Source organism: Gymnodraco acuticeps, unplaced genomic scaffold (assembly GCF_902827175.1).
Source record: "Gymnodraco acuticeps unplaced genomic scaffold, fGymAcu1.1, whole genome shotgun sequence".
Taxonomy (NCBI): Eukaryota; Metazoa; Chordata; class Actinopteri; order Perciformes; family Bathydraconidae; genus Gymnodraco; species Gymnodraco acuticeps.
This window is the reverse complement of record NW_022990882.1, coordinates 42157-68313: the sequence shown is the minus strand read 5'-3', so window position 1 is coordinate 68313 and position 26157 is coordinate 42157. Positions and strand designations below refer to the sequence as shown.

Below are 26157 nucleotides of genomic sequence, written 5' to 3'. Positions count from 1 at the left end.
GGTTCTAGTATGTTCACTGTACTGTAGGTTATTTAGTGGGAATTCTGATACAGCATTCCAACTATCCGTTATGCTACGCACAAAATTATTTATTATTATATCACCATGGAAACCTTTGATCTCTGGACACGTCATTAGCTCAAATATAAACACCTGTTTCATGGAACACGATGATGTCATAACTCCAACTGACATGCTCAGAGCAGCAGACTTCAGATAATGGTCCTGCCCTCAACAGCTCTACGTCAATTATGGGGTGTCATCATATGCCGTTTCCATGGAAACACATCCCTCGCCATTAAAGACGATGTCGCTATAACTCCTATGAAAATGTTCAAAAAGTGCTCAAACTTCACATGTGTGCTAACAGTCCAGCCGTGAAGACATATACGGGTCTTTTTTTAGATTTCTTCAAATGTCGTTGCCATGGCAAGTTGGCAACACAATGCTTGCCATGAAACACGGTTTTCTCATAACTTCAGTGAAAATGCTCGAAATGGCCCAAAACTTCACAGGTTTGATAACGATGCAGCCATCAACGCATCTAAGCGTATTATGGGATGTCATCAAATGCCGTTGGCATGGCGACAGATCATTCGCCATCAAGTTAGTTCAGAAGTTTGCAGTTCAAATATTCTGCTGCTTTTCCAAACCTTTTTACTTTCTTTTCTTCTCTCATCACACATTCAAGCCCCCAGAGTTCATGTGTCATTTCAATCTAAATTATTCACTTTCTTCTTACACATTACATTTCAGCATAGCAGTTTAGCGTCAGCTTTTCAGCATAAAGCATTCCCACTAGGGCTGTGCAATTTAATCGATCCTGCGATATATATATCGATATTTAGTTTTCCGAGAAAGTATCGATATTTCAGCCGCGGGTATCGATACATTAAGTCTGATAACTGTGTTCGTTATTCTCGCGTCCAGGAGAGAAGCTTTAAAAAGGAGACTAATTGAGTCTCTGAGAAGGTTCAAATGTATACTTTAATTAATAAAAAGCGCGGTAATGTTACAAGCAGAAGATGGTTCAGTCAGAAAAACAGCTGTGTTCTGGCTCTCGTGAGCGAAGGGAAGAGAGCGAGCTCCACCTTTCCAGCTGTTAAATATCCTCTGCAGGGGGCCGGCCCTCCACGTCTCCAATGTTCGTTGTTGCGCATTACAGAGGATTCAGACATTGTACATTAAATATATAACTAAACACGCCTTTTCTTCTCCTTATCTCTTTCATGACTTTTCATTTAATACATTTTAAACGCTGTAATCAATACTCTAAAAATACTTCACGGCTGGTATCATTTCCGGTAGTTCCGAATGTTGTCTCATGCTACCCACGTCTGTAAACAAACGTATTCAAATAAACTGTACCTTCATTTAATATTATGTAATAATAATATCTCGACGTCTATAGTTGTAGTGTTGAAATCAGTAGGTTTCGGTGTGCAACACTCCGTGTCATATCGCTACTAAATTCACCTCTATAGTAAATGGTATATTAGCCACATGCTAAATGCTAACCAGAGATGAAGGATTTTCAGAATAAAAGCTTAACAACTGGTTGTGCACAAGAACTTCTGGTTTTTCAGTATAAAACAGCATTTAAACTGACGGTATGTTTAAGGTACTTTATGCCATCAAAACATTGATTTTAATTTCTAACAAGTCCCATTCAAATCCCCCGTGTTCCGCCACCTGCTGCACCTTTTAATTCTCCATTGTGATACTGCACTTTATGTACTTACGTTTCAAAGGCTTGTAAGCTACAGTTTGCACTGTTTCAATAAATGAAACTAATTTTCTCACCACATCTTTTGATTCATTTTGTCCAGCATTTGCAAGCTGTAGACTCTCTGTCGGAGCCATATATTGTATAATTTCAGTTTTCAGTTGAATTAATTCAATCCAAGTCAATGGAACACTCACAAGATGTCACCAAAATCACACTGTCCCTTTAAAATCTTTCAGAAAATGATATAAGTGTATCGAATTATATCGAATTGTATTGTTGGCTGAATATCGTGATATATATCGTATCGTTGGCTGAATATCGTGTATCGTATCGTATCGTGAGATTAGTGTATCGCTACAGCCCTACTGCTCACTAGCAATTTCTTCAGGAATTGCATTCTCTAGTTTTAATCTGTGTTTCATTACATTTATTAGAGCACTTTTCTGAATGCTCAAAGCGCTTTACATCACTACATTACACATATCAGACATGGAACAGTGAATACAGCAAATCAGGTGAAGAGTCACAAGGACACAAAGTTATGGGTACTTTTTACTTAATACATGAGACTTGTACAGCGCTTTTCTAGAAACTCAAAGACGCTTTGACAGAGAATTAAAAAAAAGGATGTGTGTACTTCTACTTGAGTAAAGGATGTGTGTACTTGTACTTGAGTAAAGGATGTGTACTTCCACTTGAGAAAAGGATGTGTGTACTTCTACTTGAGGAAAGGATGTGTACTTCTTGAGGAAAGGATGTGTACTTCAACTTGAGGAGAGGATGTGTACTTCTACTCGAGGAAAGGATGTGTGTACTTCTACTCGAGGAAAGGATGTGTACTTCTACTCGAGGAAAGGATGTGTACTTCTACTCGAGGAAAGGATGTGTACTTCTACTCGAGGAAAGGATGTGTACTTCTACTTAAGGAAAGGATGTGTACTTCTACTTGAGGAAAGGATGTGTACTTCTACTTGAGGAGAGGATGTGTACTTCAACTTGAGGAGAGGATGTGTACTTCAACTTGAGGAGAGGATGTGTACTTCTACTCGAGGAAAGGATGTGTGTAATTCTACTCGAGGAAAGGATGTGTACTTCTACTCGAGGAAAGGATGTGTACTTCTACTCGAGTAAAGGATGTGTACTTCTACTCGAGTAAAGGATGTGTACTTCTACTCGAGTAAAGGATGTGTACTTCTACTCGAGTAAAGGATGTGTACTTCTACTCGAGGAAAGGATGTGTACTTCTACTCGAGGAAAGGATGTGTACTTCTACTTGAGGAAAGGATGTGTACTTCAACTCGAGGAGAGGATGTGTACTTCTACTCGAGGAAAGGATGTGTGTACTTCTACTCGAGGAAAGGATGTGTGTACTTCTACTCGAGGAAAGGATGTGTGTACTTCTACTCGAGGAAAGGATGTGTGTACTTCTACTCGAGGAAAGGATGTGTACTTCTACTCGAGGAAAGGATGTGTACTTCTACTCGAGGAAAGGATGTGTACTTCTACTCGAGGAAAGGATGTGTACTTCTACTCGAGGAAAGGATGTGTACTTCTACTCGAGGAAAGGATGTGTACTTCTACTCGAGGAAAGGATGTGTACTTCTACTCGAGGAAAGGATGTGTACTTCTACTTGAGGAAAGGATGTGTGTACTTCTACTTGAGGAAGGACAGTGTGTGTCTCCTGTCTCTAGTGAGCTGAGTGTAAATGAGGGGTACTGAGTAAAGGTGAAGGTGTTCCTACCTGTCTGGGAGATTGAGGGGTACTGAGTAAAGGTAAAGGTGTTCCTTCCGGCCTGGGGGATTGAGGGGTACTGAGTAAAGGTAAAGGTGTTCCTACCTGTCTGGGGGATACTGAGTAAAGGTAAAGGTGTTCCTTCCGGCCTGGGAGATTGAGGGGTACTGAGTAAAGGTGTGTGTGTGTGTGTGTGTGTGTGTGTGTGTGTGTGTGTGTGTGTGTGTGTGTGTGTGTGTGTGTGTGTGTCCCTACCTGCCGGGCTTGGTGGCGTTGGTGACCTCGGGGGGCTGAGGGTTGGTGACCGTGGGGGGGCTGGGGGGCGCAGCCTCAGGGGCGTCCGACATGGTGGACGGCGGTGACGCTGCAATGCACTGTGGGACGGCAGTGTCTGACCTGAAGGGGAAAACAACTCCCTCTGCAGCCTGAGGGGGTGTGTATGTGTGTGAGGGCACACAGGTACGTTAGTGTGCGTTCAGTCCAGGTCTCGTTGGTGGCGTTGATTCTTCTGCTCGATGTTTCCCCCGAGGAGACAAACTCCCATCGCACAACCTGACACACACACACACACACACTCATTAACAGCTGAAACACAGGAGCCTCAGACATTAAAATACTTCACATTAAGATATTAATTAATCACTAAAGTCCTGTTTCTGCAGGAATATCATTTTCTCTGGGTTTCATATTAAAGGGAATTAATTGATATTATTCTGTAAATGGACGTTTCTCCCCAGAACTATTGACCCATGTTTTGTGAGATGTTCGACAGACTCTTGATATAGCAGCTTCTTCAGAGCGGAGATGTCTCTAAACCGCTCCTCTGTAATCTGCCCTGTTTATATTAAAGTGAATATCTCCATCTTGGACTCTTGCGGCTTTCACACCAGCGCTTTTCCCTTTCTAGTTCCGAGCGGGAGCTTTTCTGGTTCAGCTCCGGTTTCCCCTTTTCTGCTCCCGCTCTGTTCACACCGCCCAGAGCTGCCGCTGCTGCGTCATGACGTCACCGTTTACGTGCCTGCTTCATAAAATCCAAACCGCGTGGAAATCCCTCACATCGACAACAACAACAATAACGTATCCTCTTACGAAACGAAATGGAAGGCATCGGACGACTTTACAAGGGACGACTTTACTTGGAACTTTACAAACATCACATGCGAAATGCAAGACTTCTTTGTTGTCTTCAGCATCTACTTCAACGCCGCCGCCCCCGCCTCGTAAGCGACGCCGCCTCTTAGCTCCGAAGCTCTTGCCTCGAGACCGACAATTTTTTGGAGCTGGAAGTGAACCGGATTCCGGAGCTAAGAGGTGGCGCCTCTGCGGTGTGAACAGGAAAAACCGGTACTTTTCAGGCTCCAGCTCCGAGCCGGCGCTGAATACGCGTTTCTGTGAAAGGGGCATCTGAGACGTAACGTAGAAGATCTGCAGATTAATCCACAATAACAGAGCAATACAGTTCTGATTCAATAACAGACGATTCCAACAAAACCACACATTTCCAAAATGTTAAATCCTAGCAGCAGAAGCGCCTGATGATCAGTTTCAATGTTTATCATTAATACTGATATTTGGGGGAGAAGCAGTGTCTGATCGGACCGCTAGGAACAAGATTTAGATAATACATATCTATCTTTGGATAGCTTGGACTCCCATTTACACACAGTCATATGATGTGTGGTTTTATTAAATGTGCCAAGTGCTAGGACTGTCTTAGGGAAGAAAGCTTTTAGATGTGCAGCTCCACTAACATGGAACAGTCTGCAAAAAGAATGGAAAATGACCAAGCTAGCACCACTACATGTTTTTAAAGCTCGGTTGGATGCTACTCAATCAGATGCTGTTGGTACCTGTACTTGTGGTTAAATATGTAAATTGTAATCCCTGTACATTTTGCTGTATGATGTCCTTTTGTTGTTCTGTTGTTTATGTCTTCTTGTGGAACCTACTGCTGCAGGTCTCCCTTGAAAAATAGATCATTGATCTCAATGGGATTTTACCTGATAAATAAAGGTTTTGAATTGAATTGAATTGAATAAACTAAATACTTGTAGCTCTGGTTGTAATATGGGTCAGAATAAAGAGGATAATTCAGGGTGTCTTTCAGATGCAGACTGTGTTCATGTCTTCAGGAGCAGAGAGGTGTTCAGATGCAGACTGTGTTCATGTCTCAGGAGCAGAGAGGTGTTCAGATGCAGACTGTGTTCATGTCTCAGGAGCAGAGAGGTGTTCAGATGCAGACTGTGTTCATGTCTTCAGGAGCAGAGAGGTGTTCAGATGCAGACTGTGTTCATGTCTTCAGGAGCAGAGAGGTGTTCAGATGCAGACTGTGTTCATGTCTTCAGGAGCAGAGAGGTGTTCAGATGCAGACTGTGTTCATGTCTTCAGGAGCAGAGAGGTGTTCAGATGCAGACTGTGTTCATGTCTTCAGGAGCAGAGAGGTGTTCAGATGCAGACTGTGTTCATGTCTCAGGAGCAGAGAGGTGTTCAGATGCAGACTGTGTTCATGTCTCAGGAGCAGAGAGGTGTTCAGATGCAGACTGTGTTCATGTCTCAGGAGCAGAGAGGTGTTCAGATGCAGACTGTGTTCATGTCTCAGGAGCAGAGAGGTGTTCAGATGCAGACTGTGTTCATGTCTTCAGGAGCAGAGAGGTGTTCAGATGCAGACTGTGTTCATGTCTCAGGAGCAGAGAGGTGTTCAGATGCAGACTGTGTTCATGTCTCAGGAGCAGAGAGGTGTTCAGATGCAGACTGTGTTCATGTCTCAGGAGCAGAGAGGTGTTCAGATGCAGACTGTGTTCATGTCTTCAGGAGCAGAGAAGTGATCAGATGCAGACTGTGTTCATGTCTCAGGAGCAGAGAGGTGTTCAGATGCAGACTGTGTTCATGTCTCAGGAGCAGAGAGGTGTTCAGATGCAGACTGTGTTCATGTCTCAGGAGCAGAGAGGTGTTCAGATGCAGACTGTGTTCATGTCTCAGGAGCAGAGAGGTGTTCAGATGCAGACTGTGTTCATGTCTCAGGAGCAGAGAGGTGTTCAGATGCAGACTGTGTTCATGTCTCAGGAGCAGAGAGGTGTTCAGATGCAGACTGTGTTCATGTCTTCAGGAGCAGAGAGGTGTTCAGATGCAGACTGTGTTCATGTCTCAGGAGCAGAGAGGTGTTCAGATGCAGACTGTGTTCATGTCTCAGGAGCAGAGAGGTGTTCAGATGCAGACTGTGTTCATGTCTCAGGAGCAGAGAGGTGTTCAGATGCAGACTGTGTTCATGTCTTCAGGAGCAGAGAGGTGTTCAGATGCAGACTGTGTTCATGTCTCAGGAGCAGAGAGGTGTTCAGATGCAGACTGTGTTCATGTCTCAGGAGCAGAGAGGTGTTCAGATGCAGACTGTGTTCATGTCTTCAGGAGCAGAGAGGTGTTCAGATGCAGACTGTGTTCATGTCTCAGGAGCAGAGAGGTGTTCAGATGCAGACTGTGTTCATGTCTTCAGGAGCAGAGAGGTGTTCAGATGCAGACTGTGTTCATGTCTTCAGGAGCAGAGAGGTGTTCAGATGCAGACTGTGTTCATGTCTCAGGAGCAGAGAGGTGTTCAGATGCAGACTGTGTTCATGTCTCAGGAGCAGAGAGGTGTTCAGATGCAGACTGTGTTCATGTCTCAGGAGCAGAGAGGTGTTCAGATGCAGACTGTGTTCATGTCTTCAGGAGCAGAGAGGTGTTCAGATGCAGACTGTGTTCATGTCTCAGGAGCAGAGAGGTGTTCAGATGCAGACTGTGTTCATGTCTCAGGAGCAGAGAGGTGTTCAGATGCAGACTGTGTTCATGTCTTCAGGAGCAGAGAGGTGTTCAGATGCAGACTGTGTTCATGTCTTCAGGAGCAGAGAGGTGTTCAGATGCAGACTGTGTTCATGTCTCAGGAGCAGAGAGGTGTTCAGATGCAGACTGTGTTCATGTCTCAGGAGCAGAGAGGTGTTCAGATGCAGACTGTGTTCATGTCTTCAGGAGCAGAGAAGTGATCAGACGCAGACTGTGTTCATGTCTCAGGAGCCTGTTAGTGGTTGGTAGGAGCAGAGAAGTGATCAGACGCAGACTGTGTTCATGTCTCAGGAGCAGAGATTTGAGATCCACGAGCAGAGATTTGAGATCCAGGAGCAGAGATTTGAGATCCAGGAGCAGAGATTTGAGATCCAGGAGCAGAGATTTGAGATCCAGGAGCAGAGATTTGAGATCCAGGAGCAGAGATTTGAGATCCAGGAGCAGAGATTTGAGATCCAGGAGCAGAGATTTGAGATCCAGGAGCAGAGATTTGAGATCCAGAAGCAGAGATTTGAGATCCAGGAGCAGAGATTTGAGATCCAGGAGCAGAGATTTAAGATCCAGGAGCAGAGATTTGAGATCCAGGAGCAGAGATTTGAGATCCAGAAGCAGAGATTTGAGATCCAGGAGCAGAGATTTGAGATCCAGGAGCAGAGATTTGGCCCCGTGTATCTCCTAATCGATATAACCGGCCTGCTCTCGTCTATCCCACGTGCTCCACTGAGATCCATCATCTAGTTTCAGGTGGCCTGTGGAACTGCCAGTCAGCTGTTCCTAAGGCTGACTTCATCTCTGGCTACGCCTCCCTGCAGTCTCTGGATTTCCTTGCTCTCACTGAGACCTGGATTACTCCATCCAACACATCCACCTCAGCAGCTCTCTCCACTGCATATTCCTTCTCCCATACACCCAGACCCACTGGCAGAGGAGGTGGCACTGGTCTCCTGCTCTCTCCCAAATGGAGCTTTTCCCTCTTCAAGCTACCTAACTTTACTCCTTCCACCTTTGAGTTCCATGCCGTCACAGTAACCCATCCTATACAGTTAACCATTGTTGTTCTCTACCGTCCGCCAGGCGCCTTGGGGGACTTCTTGGAGGAATTAGATCATCTCCTCTCACTCATCCCTGAAACTGGCCCTCCCGCTGTACTTCTCGGAGACTTCAACCTCCAGATGGGGAAGATAGACGAACTAACATCTCTGTTAACCGCTTTTGCTTTCTCACTCTCTCCGTCCCCACCGACTCATAAAGCTGGCAATGTCCTTGATCTCATATTCTCAAGGAACTGCGCTACTTCTAACCTCTCTGTAAACCCGCTCCACACATCCGATCACTTCTTCATTTCATTCTCTCTATCCCTTTCCAAACATAACAAACTAATCTCTTCTCATACTGCACTTGTACGCCGTAACCTTCGCTCCCTCTCCCCCTCTACCTTTGCCTCATCGGTGCTCTCAGCCCTCCCTTCCTCTGATTCGTTCCAACTCCTGCCTCCAAACTCTGCTGCAGAAACTCTCCTCTCTACTCTCTCATCCACTCTGGACTCGCTCTGTCCTCTCACATCTCTGCAGGCTCGTCAGTCCCCTCCGGCTCCCTGGCTAAATGATGCACTGCGTGCTAATAGAACCGTCCTTAGGGCAGCAGAGCGGAAATGGTGGAAATCCAAACACCGTGACGACCTCCTAACCTATCAGGCTCTCCTCTCCTCTTTCTCTGCTTCGATCTCTCAGGCAAAAAGCACTTTCTTTCAAGATAAGATCCAATCTTCCTATTCCAATCCTAAAAAACTATTTTCCATCTTCTCCACCCTCTTGGACCCTCCAAAAGCTCCTCCCCCCTCCTCACTTCTGTCAAGCGACTTTGTTACCCACTTTGAAAAAAAGGTTAATGATATTCGCTCTTCTTTTTCTGACTCACCTTTACTCACCGCTGGGTCACCTGACCTTCCTTCCACCAACACACTAACCTCCTTTTCCCCTCTCTCTCCAAGTGAGGTTCTTACCCTCATTACCTCTGCCCGCCCTACCACCTGTCCTCTGGACCCTATCCCTTCAAACCTCCTTCAGACTATCGCTCCTGATATTCTACCGTTTCTCACCCATTTCATCAACACTTCTCTAACTTCTGGTCACTTTCCAAACAGTCTCAAGGAGGCAAGAGTAAACCCTCTCCTAAAGAAACCCACTCTCAACCCGTCTGATGTTATAAACTACAGGCCTGTCTCTCTCCTCCCGTTCCTGTCTAAATCACTTGAACGCGCTGTCTTTAAACAACTCTCCTGTTATCTCAATCAGAACAACCTTCTGGATCCGCACCAGTCTGGTTTCAAGGCAGGTCACTCCACAGAAACTGCTCTCATTGCTGTCACGGAGGAACTGCACACTGCCAAAACTGCATCCCTCTCCTCTGTCATCATCCTGTTGGACCTGTCTGCTGCATTCGACACGGTGAATCATCAGATCCTCCTTCGCACTCTCCAAAAACTTGGAGTTTCTGGCTCTGCTCTTTCCCTCCTCATCTCATACCTGAAAGACCGTACCTACAGGGTGACTTGGAGAGGGTCTGAGTCCGACCCTTGTCAATTAACTACAGGGGTCCCTCAGGGCTCTGTTCTTGGTCCCCTCCTCTTCTCCTTGTACACAAACTCGCTCGGATCAGTCATTAGCCCGCATGGTTTTTCTTACCACTGCTACGCTGACGACACCCAATTAATTCTGTCCTTTCCCCGCTCAGAGACCCAGGTCGTCGCACGCATCTCTGCTTGTCTAGCTGACATCTCTCAGTGGATGTCTGCTCACCACCTCAAGCTCAACCTTGACAAGACTGAGCTGCTCTTCCTCCCGGGAAAAGATTGTCCCACTCTTGACCTAACAATCAACATCGGCACCTCAGTTGTTTCCCCGACTCAGACTGCAAGGAATCTGGGTGTGACCCTAGATAACAACCTGTCCTTCACTGCAAACATCGCTGCTACAACCCGCTGCTGCAGATACACGCTTTACAACATCAGGAGGATACGTCCCCAGCTGACTCAGAAAGCGACTCAGGTTCTGGTCCAGGCTCTCGTCATCTCACGCCTAGACTACTGCAACTCCCTCCTGGCTGGTCTACCTGCATGTACCATCCGACCTCTGCAGCTCATCCAGAATGCAGCGGCTCGTCTGGTCTTCAACCTTCCTAAATGTTCCCACACCACTCCGCTCCTCCGCTCCCTTCACTGGCTTCCGGTAACTGCTAGAATCCACTTCAAGACACTGGTACTTGCTTACCATGCTGCGAATGGATCTGGCCCTTCCTACATCCAGGACATGGTTAAACCGTACACCCCAGCGCGTGCACTACGCTCTGCATCAGCCAAACGACTCGCTGCACCCTCGCTGCGAGGGGGACCCAAGTTCCCATCGGCGAAAACACGTGGGTTTGCTATCCTGGCTCCAAGATGGTGGAATGAGCTCCCCATTGACATCAGGACAGCAGATAGCTTGCACATCTTCCGGCGCAAACTGAAAACTCATCTCTTTCGACTCCACTTCGAGCGTTAGAACGATTAACGAAGCACTTTTATACTAATAAAGGACTGGATTACCTAAAGCCAGTTGAGTAGCACTTGAAATGTTTGGCTCTATGAAACCTGATGTACTTTATGATTCTGTTTTCTTCAAGGTTGTGTCTTCCTGGTCGAATGTACTTATTGTAAGTCGCTTTGGATAAAAGCGTCAGCTAAATGTGATGAAATGTAATAAAAAGATTTGAGATCCAGAAGCAGAGATTTGAGATCCAGGAGCAGAGATTTGAGATCCACGAGCAGAGATTTAAGATCCAGAAGCAGAGATTTGAGATCCAGGAGCAGAGATTTGAGATCCAGGAGCAGAGATTTGAGATCCAGAAGCAGAGATTTAAGATCCAGAAGCAGAGATTTGAGATCCACTAGCAGAGATTTGAGATCCAGGAGCAGAGATTTGAGATCCAGAAGCAGAGATTTGAGATCCAGGAGCAGAGATTTAAGATCCAGAAGCAGAGATTTGAGATCCAGAAGCAGAGATTTGAGATCCAGGAGCAGAGATTTGAGATCCAGGAGCAGAGATTTGAGATCCAGGAGCAGAGATTTGAGATCCAGGAGCAGAGATTTAAGATCCAGGAGCAGAGATTTGAGATCCAGGAGCAGAGATTTGAGATCCAGGAGCAGAGATTTAAGATCCAGAAGCAGAGATTTGAGATCCACGAGCAGAGATTTAAGATCCAGGAGCAGAGATTTAAGATCCAGAAGCAGAGATTTGAGATCCACGAGCAGAGATTTAAGATCCAGGAGCAGAGATTTGAGATCCACGAGCAGAGATTTAAGATCCAGAAGCAGAGATTTAAGATCCACGAGCAGAGATTTGAGATCCACGAGCAGAGATTTGAGATCCAGGAGCAGAGATTTGAGATCCAGAAGCAGAGATTTGAGATCCACGAGCAGAGATTTGAGATCCAGAAGCAGAGATTTGAGATCCACGAGCAGAGATTTAAGATCCACGAGCAGAGATTTAAGATCCACGAGCAGAGATTTGAGATCCAGAAGCAGAGATTTGAGATCAACGAGCAGAGATTTTGAGATCCAGGAGCAGAGATTTGAGATCCAGGAGCAGAGATTTGAGATCCAGGAGCAGAGATTTGAGATCCACGAGCAGAGATTTGAGATCCAGGAGCAGAGATTTAAGATCCAGAAGCAGAGATTTAAGATCCACGAGCAGAGATTTGAGATCCAGGAGCAGAGATTTGAGATCCAGGAGCAGAGATTTGAGATCCAGGAGCAGAGATTTGAGATCCAGGAGCAGAGATTTAAGATCCAGGAGCAGAGATTTGAGATCCACGAGCAGAGATTTAAGATCCAGGAGCAGAGATTTGAGATCCAGGAGCAGAGATTTGAGATCCACGAGCAGAGATTTGAGATCCAGGAGCAGAGATTTGAGATCCACGAGCAGAGATTTAAGATCCAGGAGCAGAGATTTAAGATCCAGGAGCAGAGATTTGAGATCCACGAGCAGAGATTTGAGATCCAGGAGCAGAGATTTAAGATCCAGGAGCAGAGATTTGAGATCCACAATCAGAGATTTGAGATCCACGAGCAGAGATTTAAGATCCAGAGCAGAGATTTGAGATTCCAGGAGCAGAGATTTGAGATCCCGAGCAGAGATTTGAGATCCACGAGCAGAGATTATAAGATCCAGGAGCAGAGATTTAAGATCCAGGAGCAGAGATTTGAGATCCACGAGCAGAGATTTGAGATCCAGGAGCAGAGATTTAAGATCCAGGAGCAGAGATTTGAGATCCACGAGCAGAGATTTGAGATCCACGAGCAGAGATTTAAGATCCAGGAGCAGAGATTTGAGATCCAGGAGCAGAGATTTGAGATCACGGAGCAGAGATTTGAGATCCACGAGCAGAGATTTGAGATCCACGAGCAGAGATTAAGATCCAGGAGCAGAGATTTAAGATCCAGAAGCAGAGATTTAAGATCCAGGAGCAGAGATTTGAGATCCAGGAGCAGAGATTTGAGATCCAGGAGCAGAGATTTAAGATCCAGGAGCAGAGATTTGAGATCCACGAGCAGAGATTTAAGATCCAGGAGCAGAGATTTAAGATCCAGGAGCAGAGATTTAAGATCCAGGAGCAGAGATTTGAGATCCAGGAGCAGAGATTTGAGATCCAGGAGCAGAGATTTGAGATCCAGGAGCAGAGATTTAAGATCCAGGAGCAGAGATTTAGATCCAGGAGCAGAGATTTTGAGATCCAAGGAGCAGAGATTTAAGATCCAGGAGCAGAGATTTAAGATCCAGGAGCAGAGATTTGAGATCCACGAGCAGAGATTTGAGATCCAGGAGCAGAGATTTGAGATCCACGAGCAGAGATTTAAGATCCAGGAGCAGAGATTTAAGATCCACGAGCAGAGATTTGAGATCCAGGAGCAGAGATTTGAGATCCACGAGCAGAGATTTGAGATCCAGGAGCAGAGATTTAAGATCCACGAGCAGAGATTTAAGATCCACTAGCAGAGATTTAAGATCCACGAGCAGAGATTTGAGATCCAGGAGCAGAGATTTGAGATCCAGGAGCAGAGATTTGAGATCCAGGAGCAGAGATTTAAGATCCACGAGCAGAGATTTGAGATCCCAGGAGCAGAGATGTAAGATCCAGGAGCAGAGATTTAAGATCCAGGAGCAGAGATTTGAGATCCAGGAGCAGAGATTTGAGATCCAGGAGCAGAGATTTAAGATCCACGAGCAGAGATTTGAGATCCAGGAGCAGAGATTTAAGATCCACGAGCAGAGATTTGAGATCCACGAGCAGAGATTTGAGATCCAGGAGCAGAGATTTGAGATCCAGGAGCAGAGATTGAGATCCAGGAGCAGAGATTTGAGATCCACGAGCAGAGATTTGAGATCCAGGAGCAGAGATTTGAGATCCAGGAGCAGAGATTTGAGATCCAGGAGCAGAGATTTAAGATCCACGAGCAGAGATTTGAGATCCACGAGCAGAGATTTGAGATCCAGGAGCAGAGATTTGAGATCCAGGAGCAGAGATTTGAGATCCAGGAGCAGAGATTTGAGATCCACGAGCAGAGATTTGAGATCCAGGAGCAGAGATTTGAGATCCAGGAGCAGAGATTTGAGATCCAGGAGCAGAGATTTGAGATCCAGGAGCAGAGATTTGAGATCCAGGAGCAGAGATTTGAGATCCAGGAGCAGAGATTTAAGATCCAGGAGCAGAGATTTGAGATCCAGGAGCAGAGATTTGAGATCCACGAGCAGAGATTTGAGATCCAGGAGCAGAGATTTGAGATCCAGGAGCAGAGATTTGAGATCCGCAAGCGCATTTTTGGTTGACAAATACAAAATGGATTCACAAATGCCTGATCGAAAGTTGTCAATGTTAAAGAGATAATCACAGATCTTTTTTTTATTTGTGAAAATATTTAGCGTATTTGCAGATCTGTTTTACACTTGCACATTTATTTGTGAGTTTGCAAATCTTTTAAATGCATTTCTGGTGTTTTACAAATCACATATTTACACACAAATAATTACGAGACATATCTATGCCCACATATTGGGCTATATAAATAAACATTGATTGATTGAATGTTTGCAAGGCGGAGGTTCCGCGTGGTGGAAAGAACAGAGCTACGTTCAACACGACCAATCTAATACGCCACCTGAGAAACAAACACCATCAACAACACAACGAGTGCAGAGCGGCCACTCAGGGAACGGCACAGACACAACCCACACTTTGAGAGACTTTCAAAAGGAAAGAGAAACTGCCCCAGAACAGTGAAAAGGCCAAGATAGCTGAATTCATCGCGTTGGATGACCAGCCGTTATCTGTTACCTTTTTTTTCTCTTAATGCATTGCATAAAGATCGGATCGGGAAAAATCGGTATCGGCAGATTGTCAAAATCAAATGATCGGAAGCAAAAAAATGTGATCGGGGACATCCCTAACTTTGACTTAAGTAACATTTTGAAGGCAGGGCTGCTACCTGAGTACTTTTGACTGTTGGTACTTTGACTTAAATCAGAAGTCAAAGTACTTCTCCTTGTAAACAAAGCGTCCCACAATGCATCAGTCCCTCACTACATCACAACAGGTCTTTCTAAAAGTTATTCTGTCAGTTTATAAAACGCTGAGTCATGTTGTATCAAATATATGTGAGCACATCCCTGAAGGAGGGGCTGTTTGCATCTGATGACCTCCCCCTTCAAAACCCACCTAACAGCAAAACACACCAATACACTACACTCTGAGAACCCGTCTCACTCCTGCTACCTGTGGACAGCTACACTCTGAGGAGACACCAGTCTCACTCCTGCTACCTGTGGACAGGTACACTCTGAGGAGACACCTGTCTCACTCCTGCTACCTGTGGACAGCTACACTCTGAGGAGACACCAGTCTCACTCCTGCTACCTGTGGACAGCTACACTCTGAGGAGACACCAGTCTCACTCCTGCTACCTGTGGACAGCTACACTCTGAGGAGACACCAGTCTCACTCCTGCTACCTGTGGACAGGTACACTCTGAGGAGACACCAGTCTCACTCCTGCTACCTGTGGACAGGTACACTCTGAGGAGACACCAGTCTTACTCCTGCTACCTGTGGACAGCTACACTCTGAGGAGACACCAGTCTCACTCCTGCTACCTGTGGACAGGTACACTCTGAGGAGACACCAGTCTCACTCCTGCTACCTGTGGACAGCTACACTCTGAGGAGACACCAGTCTCACTCCTGCTACCTGTGGACAGGTACACTCTGAGGAGACACCAGTCTCACTCCTGCTACCTGTGGACAGGTACACTCTGAGGAGACACCAGTCTCACTCCTGCTACCTGTGGACAGCTACACTCTGAGGAGACACCAGTCTCACTCCTGCTACCTGTGGACAGGTACACTCTGAGGAGACACCAGTCTCACTCACTGCTACCTGTGGACAGCTACACTCTGAGGAGACACTAGTCTCACTCCTGCTACCTGTGGACAGCTACACTCTGAGGAGACACCAGTCTCACTCCTGCTACCTGTGGACAGGTACACTCTGAGGAGACACCAGTCTCATCTGCTACCTGTGGACAGCTACACTCTGAGGAGACACCAGTCTCACTCCTGCTACCTGTGGACAGGTACACTCTGAGGAGACACCTGTCTCACTCCTGCTACCTGTGGACAGGTACACTCTGAGGAGACACCAGTCTCACTCCTGCTACCTGTGGACAGGTACACTCTGAGAACCCGTCTCACTCCTGCTACCTGTGGACAGGTTACACTCTGAGGAGACACCAGTCTCACTCCTGCTACCTGTGGACAGCTACACTCTGAGGAGACACCAGGTCTCACTCCTGCTACCTGTGGACAGGTACACTCTGAGGAGACACCTGTCTCACTCCTGCTAACCTGTGGACAGGTACACTCTGAGGAGACACCAGTCTCACTCCTGCGTACCTGTGGACAGGTACACTCTGAGAACCCGTCTCACTCCTGCTACACTGTGGACAGGTACACTCTGAGGAGACACCAGTCTCACTCCTGCTACCTGTGGACAGGTACCACCTGAGGAGACACCAGTCTCACTCCTGCTACCTGTGGACAGCTACACTCTGAGGAGACACAGTCTCACTCCTGCTACCTGTGGACAGGTACACTCTGAGGAGACACCAGTCTCACTCCTGCTACCTGTGGACAGGTACACTCTGAGGAGACAACCGTCTCACTCCTTGCTACCTGTGGACAGGTACACACTGAGGAGACACCAGTCTCACTCCTGCTACCTGTGGACAGCTACACTCTGAGGAGGACACCTGTCTCACTCCTGCCTACCTGTGGACAGCTACACTCTGAGGAGACACAGTTCTCACTCCTGCTACCTGTGGACAGGTACACTCTGAGGAGACTCCAGTCTCACTCCTGCTACCTGTGGACAGGTACACTCTGAGGAGACTCCAGTCTCACTCCTGCTACCTGTGGACAGCTACACTCTGAGAACCCGTCTCACTCCTGCTACCTGTGGACAGGTACACTCTGAGGAGACACCTGTCTCACTCCTGCTACCTGTGGACAGGTACACTCTGAGGAGACACCAGTCTCACTCCTGCTACCTGTGGACAGGTACACTCTGAGAACCCGTCTCACTCCTGCTACCTGTGGACAGCTACACTCTGAGGAGACACCAGTCTCACTCCTGCTACCTGTGGACAGCTACACTCTGAGGAGACACCAGTCTCACTCCTGCTACCTGTGGACAGGTACACTCTGAGGAGACACCAGTCTCACTCCTGCTACCTGTGGACAGGTACACTCTGAGGAGACACCAGTCTCACTCCTGCTACCTGTGGGACAGCTACACTCTGAGGAGACACCAGTCTCACTCCGCTACCTGTGGACAGGTACACTCTGAGGAGACACCAGTCTCACTCCTGCTACCTGTGGACAGGTACACTCTGAGGAGACACCAGTCTCACTCCTGCTACCTGTGGACAGGTACACTCTGAGGAGACACCAGTCTCACTCCTGCTACCTGTGGACAGGTACACACTGAGGAGACACCAGTCTCACTCCTGCTACCTGTGGACAGGTACACACTGAGGAGACACCAGTCTCACTCCTGCTACCTGTGGACAGCTACACTCTGAGAACCCGTCTCACTCCTGCTACCTGTGGACAGGTACACTCTGAGGAGACACCAGTCTCACTCCTGCTACCTGTTGAAAGGTACACTCTGAGAACCCGTCTCACTCCTGCTACCTGTGGACAGCTACACTCTGAGGAGACACCAGTCTCACTCCTGCTACCTGTGGACAGCTACACTCTGAGGAGACACCAGTCTCACTCCTGCTACCTGTGGACAGGTACACTCTGAGGAGACACCTGTCTCACTCCTGCTACCTGTGGACAGGTACACACTGAGGAGACACCAGTCTCACTCCTGCTACCTGTGGACAGGTACACACCGAGGAGACACCAGTCTCACTCCTGCTACCTGTGGACAGCTACACTCTGAGGAGACACCAGTCTCACTCCTGCTACCTGTGGACAGGTACACTCTGAGGAGACACCTGTCTCACTCCTGCTACCTGTGGACAGGTACACACTGAGGAGACACCAGTCTCACTCCTGCTACCTGTGGACAGCTACACTCTGAGGAGACACCAGTCTCACTCCTGCTACCTGTGGACAGGTACACACCGAGGAGACACCAGTCTCACTCCTGCTACCTGTGGACAGCTACACTCTGAGGAGACACCAGTCTCACTCCTGCTACCTGTGGACAGATACACTCTGAGGAGACACCAGTCTCACTCCTGCTACCTGTGGACAGGTACACTCTGAGGAGACACCAGTCTCACTCCTGCTACCTGTGGACAGGTACACACTGAGGAGACACCAGTCTCACTCCTGCTACCTGTGGACAGGTACACTCTGAGAACCCGTCTCACTCCTGCTACCTGTGGACAGCTACACTCTGAGGAGACACCAGTCTCACTCCTGCTACCTGTGGACAGCTACACTCTGAGGAGACACCAGTCTCACTCCTGCTACCTGTGGACAGCTACACTCTGAGAACCCGTCTCACTCCTGCTACCTGTGGACAGCTACACTCTGAGGAGACACCAGTCTCACTCCTGCTACCTGTGGACAGCTACACTCTGAGGAGACACCAGTCTCACTCCTGCTACCTGTGGACAGCTACACTCTGAGGAGACACCAGTCTCACTCCTGCTACCTGTGGACAGGTACACTCTGAGAACCCATCTCACTCCTGCTACCTGTGGACAGCTACACTCTGAGGAGACACCAGTCTCACTCCTGCTACCTGTGGACAGGTACACTCTGAGGAGACACCAGTCTCACTCCTGCTACCTGTGGACAGGTACACTCTGAGGAGACACCAGTCTCACTCCTGCTACCTGTGGACAGGTACACTGAGGAGACACCAGTCTCACTCCTGCTAACCTGTGGACAGCTACACTCTGAGGAGACACCAGTCTCACTCCTGCTACCTGTGGACAGGTACACTCTGAGGAGACACCAGTCTCACTCCTGCTACCTGTGGACAGGTACACTCTGAGGAGACACCAGTCTCACTCCTGCTACCTGTGGACAGGTACACTCTGAGGAGACACCAGTCTCACTCCTGCTACCTGTGGACAGGTACACACTGAGGAGACACCAGTCTCACTCCTGCTACCTGTGGACAGGTACACACTGAGGAGACACCAGTCTCACTCCTGCTACCTGTGGACAAGCTACACTCTGAGGAGACACCAGTCTCACTCCTGCTACCTGTGGACAGCTACACTCTGAGGGAGACTCCAGTCTCACTCCTGCTACCTGTGGACAGGTACACTCTGAGGAGACTCCAGTCTCACTCCTGCTACCTGTGGACAGGTACACTCTGAGGAGACTCCAGTCTCACTCCTGCTACCTGTGGACAGGCTACACCTCTGAGGAGACACCAGTCTCACTCCTGCTACCTGTGGACAGGTACACTCTGAGGAGACACCAGTCTCACTCCTGCTACCTGTGGACAGGTACACTCTGAGGGAGACACCAGTCTCACTCCTGCTACCTGTGGACAGCTACACTCTGAGGAGACACCAGTCTCACTCCTGCTACCTGTGGACAGGTACACTCTGAGGAGACACCAGTCTCACTCCTGCTACCTGTGGACAGGTACACTCTGAGGAGACACCAGTCTCACTCCTGCTACCTGTGGACAGGTACACTCTGAGGAGACACCAGTCTCACTCCTGCTACCTGTGGACAGGTGCACTCTGAGGAGACACCACTCTCACTCCTGCTACCTGTGGACAGGTACACTGAGGAGACACCAGTCTCACTCCTGCTACCTGTGGACAGGTACACTCTGAGGAGACACCAGTCTCACTCCTGCTACCTGTGGACAGGTACACTCTGAGGAGACACCAGTCTCACTCCTGCTACCTGTGGACAGCTACACTCTGAGGAGACACCAGTCTCACTCCTGCTACCTGTGGACAGGTACACTCTGAGGAGACACCAGTCTCACTCCTGCTACCTGTGGACAGCTACACTCTGAGGAGACACCAGTCTCACTCCTGCTACCTGTGGACAGCTACACTCTGAGGAGACACCAGTCTCACTCCTGCTACCTGTGGACAGCTACACTCTGAGGAGACACCAGTCTCACTCCTGCTACCTGTGGACAGCTACACTCTGAGGAGACACCAGTCTCACTCCTGCTACCTGTGGACAGGTACACTCTGAGGAGACACCAGTCTCACTCCTGCTACCTGTGGACAGGGTACACTCTGAGGAGACACCAGTCTCACTCCTGCTACCTGTGGACAGGTACACTCTGAGGAGACACCAGTCTCACTCCTGCTACCTGTGGACAGGTACACTCTGAGGAGACACCAGTCTCACTCTGCTACCTGTGGACAGGTACACTCTGAGGAGACACCAGTCTCACTCCTGCTACCTGTGGACAGGTACACTCTGAGGAGACACCAGTCTCACTCCTGCTACCTGTGGACAGGTACACTGAGGAGACACCAGTCTCACTCCTGCTACCTGTGGACAGGTACACTCTGAGGAGACACCAGTCTCACTCCTGCTACCTGTGGACAGGTACACTCTGAGGAGACACCAGTCTCACTCCTGCTACCTGTGGACAGGTACACACTGAGGAGACACCTGTCTCACTCCTGCTACCTGTGGACAGCTACACTCTGAGGAGACACCAGTCTCACTCCTGCTACCTGTGGACAGGTACACTCTGAGGAGACACCAGTCTCACTCCTGCTACCTGTGGACAGCTACACTCTGAGGAGACACCAGTCTCACTCCTGCTACCTGTGGACAGCTACACTCTGAGGAGACACCAGTCTCACTCCTGCTACCTGTGGACAGCTACACTCTGAGGAGACACCAGTCTCACTCCTGCTACCTGTGGACAGGTACACACCGAGGAGACCACCAGTCTCACTCCTGCTACCTGTGGACAGCTACACTCTGAGGAGACACCAGTCTCACTCCTGCTACCTGTGGACAGATACACTCTGAGGAGACACCAGTCTCACTCCTGCTACCTGTGGACAGGTACACTCTGAGGAGACACCAGTCTCACTCCTGCTACCTGTGGACAGCTACACTCTGAGGAGACACCAGTCTCACTCCTGCTACCTGTGGACAGGTACACTCTGAGGAGACACCAGTCTCACTCCTGCTACCTGTGGACAGCTACACTCTGAGGAGACACCAGTCTCACTCCTGCTACCTGTGGACAGGTACACACCGAGGAGTAAGGCTGCACGATACATCGTGTCGTGACGATAATCGCGTAATGCGCATGTGGGATTTTGACATCGCAGGACATGCGATTTTATTTAATATTTTTAGGACGTGCGATATTAAGTAGACAAATGAACTCAAACACGTCATGTTACAATTATTTTTGCTGCTTGCTACAAAAGGAAAACTCGCACAGCTCTCAGGGGTACTTGAGTGAGTGACATGCAGGCTCTGCATGCACAGCAAACCACCAATCACAACCATTCTTGATCAGATCACAGCAGGATAACCGAGCTAGCTCAGCTTGTTGCTCTGATAGCTTAAGATCCAGAAGTACGTGACTAAAATCCTTCATCCGGTCAAAAATACCAATTGTATAGCACTAAAGTTCAAGAAAGGGTGGTTTGCGGATAAAAAAAATATTTTCTTCAATTCCTGTATTTCTTCACATCGCAATATATATCGCAGGGGGAAAAAATATCGCAATGTCAGTTTTTTTCAATATCGGTACACTCTGAGAAGACACCTGTCTCACTCCTGCTACCTGTGGACAGGTACACTCTGAGGAGACACCTGTCTCACTCCTGCTACCTGTGGACAGCTACACTGAGAAGACACCTGTCTCACTCCTGCTACCTGTGGACAGGTACACTGAGGAGACACCAGTCTCACTCCTGCTACCTGTGGACAGCTACACTGAGAAGAAACCTGTCTCACTCCTGCTACCTGTGGACAGCTACACTGAGAAGACACCTGTCTCACTCCTGCTACCTGTGGACAGGTACACTGAGAAGACACCTGTCTCACTCCTGCTACCTGTGGACAGGTACACTCTGAGGAGACACCAGTCTCACTCCTGCTACCTGTGGACAGCTACACTGAGAAGACACCTGTCTCACTCCTGCTACCTGTGGACAGGTACACTCTGAGGAGACACCTGTCTCACTCCTGCTACCTGTGGACAGGTACACTCTGAGGAGACACCAGTCTCACTCCTGCTACCTGTGGACAGCTACACTGAGAAGACACCTGTCTCACTCCTGCTACCTGTGGACAGGTACACTGAGGAGACACCAGTCTCACTCCTGCTACCTGTGGACAGGTACACTCTGAGGAGACACCTGTCTCACTCCTGCTACCTGTGGACAGGTACACTCTGAGGAGACACCTGTCTCACTCCTGCTACCTGTGGACAGGTACACTCTGAGGAGACACCAGTCTCACTCCTGCTACCTGTGGACAGGTACACTGAGGAGACACCAGTCTCACTCCTGCTACCTGTGGACAGCTACACTGAGAAGACACCTGTCTCACTCCTGCTACCTGTGGACAGGTACACTGAGAAGACACCAGTCTCACTCCTGCTACCTGTGGACAGGTACACTGAGGAGACACCAGTCTCACTCCTGCTACCTGTGGACAGGTACACTCTGAGGAGACACCTGTCTCACTCCTGCTACCTGTGGACAGGTACACTGAGGAGACACCAGTCTCACTCCTGCTACCTGTGGTGGGAAGTAACCATGTACTTCACTTGAGTATTTCCATGCACTACTATCATACTTCTGCCCCCTTGTGTTTTGTGACACTTTTACCAACTTCTGTTTACATACAAGACACATCTTTATGATATAATGCAGTACAATACTGCCAATATGTGTACATGTACTTCTGAGCAGTTAAAAGAAGGCTTCATTTTGTATTCTATAATAAAGTACTTCCTGAACAGCCACGCTGCATAATGGTTACTTTAGAAACTGGAAATACATTTAGCTGAAAATACTTCTATACTCAAGTAATATTTGGAATCCAGGACTGTTACCTTTAGTATTTTCAGACCAAATTACTTCTACTTTTACTCAAGTACAATATATGAGTACTTCTACTTTTACTAAAGTACAAGATCTGAGTACTTCTACTTTTACTCAAGTACAAGATCTGAGTACTTCTACTTTTACTCAAGTACAAGATCTCAGTACTTCTATTTTTACTCAAATACCAGATCTGAGTAGTTGTACTTAAATGCAATATCTGTGTACTTGTAGTCTAGTACAATATGTGAGTACCCCCCCCCCCCCCCTCTCTCCCCCGGCTGCTGCGGGTTAGCGGCTAACAGCTAACAGCTAGCAGCTAACAGCCACGGCCGATCCATAAACTGCACAAACCCCCTCCAGAGAGCCCATCCACCCCCCCACACACCTGGCAGGCTATTATCACCTGGATCTCAGGTGAACCCGCGCGCTAACTGCCCCCCGCTAGCACTAACTGAGCGTGTTGTTCAGCCTCGCGCAGAAGCCCGTTTATCGTTAGAAAGATGGCGGGCAGAACACAAGCTAGGTGGCTAAGCTAGCCGAGCTACTCACCGATCACTAGCCCGCGTTAATATAATAGATATCGGCCGTGGCGGTGTGTGATACCCGGGGGACCGGGGGTCGGGGTGACCGGGGGTCGGTGAGCAGGCACCGCCGGTACCGACAGCCGGGAGCGGGCCGTGGGAAGGACCGGTTATGTGGGTGTTTGTGTAGCTAAAGAGCCGTTAGCCTGTTAGCTGAGCTTTGTCTGGAGGCGCGGAGGATCCTCTCTCACACACTAACACACACAACAACACACTCACACTCACACTCACACTCACACACACACACACACACCCGCGCCGGTACTGTCACTCACGTCGGGACTCGGTCCTCCGGTCCACCAGCGAAGCTCCGGTCAGTTTTTCTGGAAGCTTTTTTTTAATTATTTAGCGAAGTAGCATAATGGATGAGTTATCAGCTGTCTACCGTGTGCGCAGGCGCGGTGGAGAGCAGCATCATGGATGTTGTTGTGATCGGGTTGGCTGCTCGGAGAGTGTGTGGCGCTGTGATTGGCTGCGCGGTGTTTGCGGAGCTATGATTAGTTATTGGGGGTGTTAAGCGCTGTGATTGGTCAGTGAGTTAGTTTAAGTGCAGTGACTGGCTGCGGCGACGACTAAGCTGCTGTGATTGGTCGCGGAGGCTTACCTGGTTTAGAATGTCGCCGCTATTGGAACTACGTTTCCCAGCATGCAGCGCGCCTGAACGGACGCCCGCTCTGCATCGAGTTATAACTGATCGTGTTTATCGATTACCTGACTCATTAAACTAATTAACATGCTTTTTTTTTAATCAATTTACCAACTAAACTACCTAACTGATCTTTATATTGATTAACTGATTCAACTCAATAACTGCTAGGCTACTAGTAATGGTTGACTGTTGAATAAAACAACTGGCAGCATCGAACCAGCATAGCAGCGCGTGATGCTAGTGTATATAAGTATGACCAATACTGAAGTCTTGACACCATGAACTACAGGCGTACACATTACGATACAGACCCTATAGAAGCATTTATTATGGATCAGGGGAAACACAGACTTCCCGTGTTTCCCCTTTAACTGAGTGAATCTAACGTGGCTCATTAACACATGCCTGCTGGCTCATATGTGTGAAACTGAATACAATCATCAATGCTTTATTACATATGGAAATGTGTGAAGAGACTCTCTCTTTCCACAGAGGGGACACATGTCTCTTCTATCAACATGTGTCCTCTCTTCTTCCGTGTCTCTTCTACACCAACATGTGTCCTCTCTTCTCCGTGTCTCTTCTACACCAACATGTGTCCTCTCTTCTCCGTGTCTCTTCTACAACCAACATGTGTCCTCTCTTCTCTCGTGTCTCTTCTACACCACATTGTGTCCTCTCTCTTCGTGTCTCTTCTACACCAACATGTGTCCTCTCTTCTCCGTGTCTCTTCTACACCAACATGTGTCCTCTCTTCTTCGTGTCTCTTCTACACCAAAATGTGTCCTCTCTTCTTCGTGTCTCTTCTACACCAACATGTGTCCCCTCTTCTTCATGTCTCTTCTACACCAACATGTGTCCCCTCTTCTTCGTGTCTCTTCTACATCAACATGTGTCCTCTCTTCTTCGTGTCTCTTCTACACCAACATGTGTCCTCTCTTCTTCGTGTCTCTTCTACACCAACATGTGTCCTCTCTTCTTCATGTCTCTTCTACAACATGTGTCCTCTCTTCTCCGTGTCTCTTCTACACCAACATGTGTCCTCTCTTCTTCGTGTCTCTTCTACACCAACATGTGTCCTCTCTTCTTCGTGTCTCTTCTACACCAACATGTGTCCTCTCTTCTTCGTGTCTCTTCTACACCAACATGTGTCCTCTCTTCTTCATGTCTCTTCTACACCAACATGTGTCCTCTCTTCTTCATGTCTCTTCTACCAACATGTGTCCTCTCTTCTTCATGTCTCTTCTACACCAACATGTGTCCTCTCTTCTTCATGTCTCTTCTACACCAACATGTGTCCTCTCTTCTTCATGTCTCTTCTACACCAACATGTGTCCTCTCTTCTTCGTGTCTCTTCTACACCAACATGTGTCCTCTCTTCTTCGTGTCTCTTCTACACCAACATGTGTCCTCTCTTCTTCGTGTCTCTTCTACACCAACATGTGTCCTCTCTTCTTCATGTCTCTTCTACACCAACATGTGTCCTCTCTTCTTCATGTCTCTTCTTCATCAACATGTGTCTCCTCTTCTTCGTGTCTCTTCTACATCAACATGTGTCCTCTCTTCTTCGTGTCTCTTCTACACCAACATGTGTCCTCTCTTCTTCGTGTCTCTTCTACACCAACATGTGTCCTCTCTTCTTCATGTCTCTTCTACCAACATGTGTCCTCTCTTCTCCGTGTCTCTTCTACACCAACATGTGTCCTCTCTTCTCCGTGTCTCTTCTACATCAACATGTGTCCTCTCTTCTTCGTGTCTCTTCTACACCAACATGTGTCCTCTCTTCTTCGTGTCTCTTCTACACCAATGTGTCCTCTCTTCTTCATGTCTCTTCTAACCAACATGTGTCCTCTCTTCTTCTCGTGTCTCTTCTTCATCAACATGTTGTCCCCTCTTCTTCGTGTCTCTTCTACACCAACATGTGTCCTCTCTTCTTCGTGTCTCTTCTACACCAACATGTGTCCTCTCTTCTTCATGTCTCTTACCAACATGTGTCCTCTCTTCTCCGTGTCTCTTCTACACCAACATGTG

The 26157-nt window shown here is 48.0% G+C and overlaps 1 protein-coding gene across 1 annotated transcript in view; it reads right to left on the bottom strand.

The window, feature by feature from the left end:
- LOC117557572 (bromodomain-containing protein 3-like) overlaps positions 1 to 23931 on the bottom strand; it is a gene marked incomplete at its 3' end in the record, with an annotated part of 66553 nt that extends 42622 nt beyond the window's left edge. The window contains 2 exon segments of the mRNA XM_034233453.1: positions 3718 to 4014; positions 23753 to 23931. Of these exon segments, the coding sequence (XP_034089344.1) occupies positions 3718 to 3809 (92 nt within the window).
- Positions 23932 to 26157: the final 2226 nt, after the last annotated feature.